This window comes from Bos indicus x Bos taurus, chromosome 7 (genome assembly GCF_003369695.1).
Source record: "Bos indicus x Bos taurus breed Angus x Brahman F1 hybrid chromosome 7, Bos_hybrid_MaternalHap_v2.0, whole genome shotgun sequence".
NCBI lineage: Eukaryota > Metazoa > Chordata > Mammalia > Artiodactyla > Bovidae > Bos > Bos indicus x Bos taurus.
The window spans coordinates 103,410,111-103,414,845 of record NC_040082.1 but is presented as its reverse complement, the minus strand read 5'-3'; the positions used below and the strand labels follow the sequence as shown (position 1 = coordinate 103,414,845).

Genomic DNA, 4,735 nt, shown 5'->3' with positions numbered 1-4,735 from the left:
AAAAGTAGTTAGTTTTGTGTGACTATGTATGACAATGCCAAGTGATACAATCTTAAATTGTGTTTAAAATATATGGTAAGTTTCAGGTATCCTCTTCATATTAATTTCCAGTTTCCTGTAATGTGGTCAGATGCTCTGGGTCTTTGCAATATTGGCACTTGATAATTTACCTAGACTTCTTTTATGGCCTTACACAAGGTTCTTTTCAATGACAATTCCATGTTTTTAGGGTTTTTTTCCTTGGGTGTGTTTGGTGTAATAAATAGGACTGTGTGCATGTTTTTGTGTTTGTATATATTAAATAAACATATATATTAGCTAGGTATACTAACATATATTTATATATATATTATCTCAAGTATTAAATGTGACAGAATTAAGTCTGAAAACAACAGTAATTATGAAAAAATAAATGCATTAAGTCCCCCAATCAGAAGAGAGATACAACCATAGGTTGCTGTATTTTAAGAGAATTTAATTCTGGTCATTCATACCTGTCCTCAATCTCAGCCTCCTGATTTCAGGTGCTGTGGAAGACATTTGCTGTTGTTTGGTCACTTAGTCATGTTTGAGTCTTCGCAGTCCCATGGACTGTAGCTTATCAGGCTCCTCTGTCAAAAGCATTTCCCAGGCAAGAATACTGGAGTGGGTTGCCATTTCTTCTTCCAGGGGATCTTCCTGACCCAGGGATCAAATCCACAGCTCCTGCCTTGGCAGGTGGATTCTTTACCACTGAGCCACCAGGAAAGCCCTTGGAAGACATATTATGTGCATAATCTTACTCAATGCTTGTCAGCTAGGGATTATTAGTATCAATTTCCTTTTAGGGATGAGAAAACAAAGGCTCAAAAAAATTGAGAGACCAACGTAATGAAGGTTTTTTTTTTTAAGCACTATTTTAAAAAACGCCTCAATTTTTTTGAATTCATGTGAATAACATGGTAGAGTTTTTATAAAAAGGGGGAAACGTCTCCATTTAACACTTACTAAGGCTTGCAAAAAACTCTTTGGGGTCATAAAGAATTGGACATGACTTAGCAGCTAAACAACACAGGGAGCATGTTGAGTATAGTGATCACAGGATATGCAGAGATGAAACTCCAACAAGCAAGACATTTTTCTAATTAAAATTTTTTATTAGGGATCCCAGAATAATAACTTATTTTAAAGATTGTATTGTTGACCTTTTCTTTAATTTTAATTTTTTTTGGAGGGGAGGAAATGATAGAGGCAACAGCAACCTCTGAAGTGGAGACTTAATCCACATGTAGAAGATAGAGACCATTACTTTCTACCACTAGGATCTAAAAATATAGTATTAATAATGAAAATTTATTTAATTCATACTATGTACCAGGACCTGTGCTAAGCACCTTAGATGCATGTTGTTGTTCAGTTGCTAAGTCGTGTCTGACTTTGCGACCCCATGGACTGCAGCACAGCAGGCTTCCGTGTCCTTCACCATCTCCCAGAGTTTGCTCAAACTCATGTCCATTGAGTCAGTGATGCCATCCAACCATTTCATCCTCTGTCATCCTCTTCTCTTGCCCTCAATCTTTCCCAGCATCAGGGTCTTTTCCAATGAGTCAGCTCTTTGCATCAGGTGGCCAATGTATTTGAGTTTCAGCTTCAGCATCAGTCCTTCCAGTGAATATTCAAGTGGTCCTATTTAAACCACAAGGCAAACCTTTTTTCTGAACATTATTATGCAGATGGACTGATTATGGTTTGCAGAGGTGAAGGAGCCTCTCCAGGAAGTCCTGAAGAGGGCTCATTAGAGACTCTGAGTTCCTACCTATGGGAATTCCTCCTTCTTTTCCCCAACAGTATGGCTGCCATTCTGAGGCTAAATTACACCTCAGTGACTGAATTCATCCTCATCGGCTTCTCCACCTTCCCCCACCTTCAGCTGATGTTCTTCCTGCTGTTCCTGCTGATGTACCTGTTCACACTGCTGGGGAACCTGCTCATCATGGCCACCATCTGGAAGGAGGACAGCCTCCACACCCCCATGTACCTCTTCCTGTGCGCCCTCTCCATCTCCGAGGTCCTCTACACCTTCGCCATCATCCCGCGCATGCTGGCCGACCTGCTCTCCACCGACCGCTCCATCTCCTTCACGGCCTGTGCCAGCCAGATGTTCTTCTCCTTCACGCCCGGCTTCACCCACTCCTTCCTGCTCACTGTCATGGGCTATGACCGCTACGTGGCCATCTGCCATCCCCTGCGCTACAACGTGCTCATGAGCCCCCGAGGCTGCGCCTGCCTGGTGGCCTGGTCCTGGGTTGGTGGCTTAGTTGTTGGGCTAGTGGTGACATCTTCCATTTTCCAACTTACTTTCTGTGGGTCTAATGAAATTCACTATTTTGGCTGCCATGTGCCACCTCTTTTGAAGTTGGCCTGTGGAACTGAAGTGCAAGTAGTGGCCAAGGGCGTGGGCCTGGTGTGTATCGCCGCCCTGCTGGGCTGTGGTCTCCTCATCCTCTTGTCTTACGCGTTCATCGTGGCCGCCATCTTGAGGATCCCTTCAGCCGAGGGCCGGCACAAAGCCTTCTCCACGTGTGCGTCCCACCTCACCGTGGTGGTCGTGCACTACGGCTTTGCCTCTGTCATCTACCTCAAGCCCAAGGGTCCCCAGTCTCTGGAAGGAGACACGCTGATGGGCATCACCTACACGGTCCTCACTCCCTTCCTGAGCCCCATCATCTTCAGTCTCAGGAACAAGGAGCTGAAGATCGCCATGAAGAAGACCTTCCTCAGCAAGCTCTACACTTCCAGCATCTGAGTGGCTGCGGTGGTTTCAGATTATGGTAGAAGGAAGACCACACCCTCATCTATACAATGGGGTTAATCAAAGCTATCTTGTAAGATTGGTGTAAAGATTTGAGTGTGTGTGTATGACACTTATCACATAGTAGGTGTTCAATAAATGTTAATCTTTTTTTCTTTTTCCTCTCATGGTCTGTGTGTCTCACGTTAGCTTCAATTTTAAAAAAAGATTTATTTATTTATCTTTGACTGCATGGGGTCTTCATTGCTGTGTGCAGGTTTTCTCTAGTCATGGTGCCAGCAGGGACTACTCTCTAGTTTCGGTACACAGGCTTTTCATTGCAGGGGTTTCCCTTGCTGCAGAGCATGGGCTCTAGAGTGTTCGGCTTCAGTAATTTTGGCTTGCGGGCTCAGTAATTGTGGCACATGGGCTTAAATGCCTTGTGGCATGTCGGATCTTCCCAGACCAGGGGTCAAACCCATGTCCCCTACATTGCAAGGTGGATTCTTAACCACTGGACCACCAGGGAAGCCCCTAGTTTCAATTTTTAACCAAATAACTTTGTTGAAATATAATTCACATTCCATAAAATTCACTTATTAAAGTGCTCGCATAAGGACACACAGAACCTCACTCCCACTCCAACAGTATTAAGGAACCTGAAAAAATTTTTTTCATCCAGTTTGATAAACAAAAATTGAACTTCACAGTTCCCTTCATTTACTGTCATTTTTCTACAATAACTAGTTAAACAGATATTTGAGAGCCTCTATATGCTGTTGGCTTCCCAGGTGGCACTAGCAGTAAAGAACCCCGCTGCCAATGTAGGAGACATAAGAGACGCAGTTTTGATCCCTGGGTTGGGAAGATCTTCTGGAGAAGAGCATGGCGAGCTACTCCAATATTCTTGCCGGGAGAATCCCCATGGACAGAGGAGTCTGTTGGGGTACAGTTCATAGGGTCACAAAGAGTCAGACACAACTGAAGCATGTACACACTCACCATAGGCTGTGAATGAATACCATGGTGGACATGGGCTGGGTGTCCCTGACCTCCCCAGAGCAACATTTTACTGGGCAGAGACAGACAATATCTGATAAGCTAATATGCCAATAATAAGCCAATCTAATATGTTAGGTTGTAATAAGTGGGAGTCAAGTAAAGCAAGTCAAGAGAGAAAGACATGGCCAAGAGCGTTCTATTTGTTTAGTACATTTAGGAAGGGGATCCATGGTATTTGAGTAGGTAAGATTCCAAGGGATTGAATTTTGAGTTGCTGTTTTCTAAGAAAAATAGACTGTAGGAGAATGAAGTGTGTGTGTGTGTGCGTGCATGTGTGGATGTGAGAGAGAGAAAGGATGATAATGCCAACAAGCAATCCAATGTTTGGATACATTAAATTTGAGATGTCTTCTAGTTATCCACTTGGAGATACTGAGTAGACAGTTGGATAGGGGTAAATATAAGAATTTGAGGATTACCTGTGTGCACAAGGTACTTAAAACCGTGATACTGAATGGGATCCCCAGGGAGAGAGAATGCTGATGAAATACAAGGATCAAATGGCTTAAATAGCTGTTTTGTGTTTTATGTATAAAGGAACCAAGATTTTGTTTAAGTTTTTGAGTTTAAAATCTTGTGCTTTAAAATATCGTGTTGGTTTCTGCCATACATCAACATGAATCAGCCAGAGGTATACATATGTTCCCTCATGCTTGAAGCTCCCTCCCAACTCCCACCCCATCCCACCCCTCTAGGTTATCACAGAGCACCAGTTTGAGCTCCCTGAGTCATACATTAAATTCCCACTGGCTATTTATTTTACATATGGTAATGTGTCTGTTTCCACGCTATTCTCTCAATTCTTGCCATCCTTTCCTTTCCTCACTGTGTCCATGAGCCTAACAGTTCTTTATTAATGATTGCATCTAAAGTTTTCTGATCTTAAATGTCACAGCTCTCAAC

At 43.0% G+C, this 4,735-nt stretch overlaps 1 protein-coding gene across 1 annotated transcript; it reads left to right on the top strand.

Annotated features, from left to right (window-relative positions):
* The first annotated feature begins 1,828 nt into the window (after nucleotides 1-1,828).
* LOC113896673 (olfactory receptor 10H1-like) lies at nucleotides 1,829-2,785 on the top strand. Its single transcript, XM_027548887.1, has one exon. The coding sequence runs from the start codon at nucleotides 1,829-1,831 to the stop codon at nucleotides 2,783-2,785; it is 957 nt and encodes a 318-aa protein (XP_027404688.1).
* Nucleotides 2,786-4,735: the final 1,950 nt, after the last annotated feature.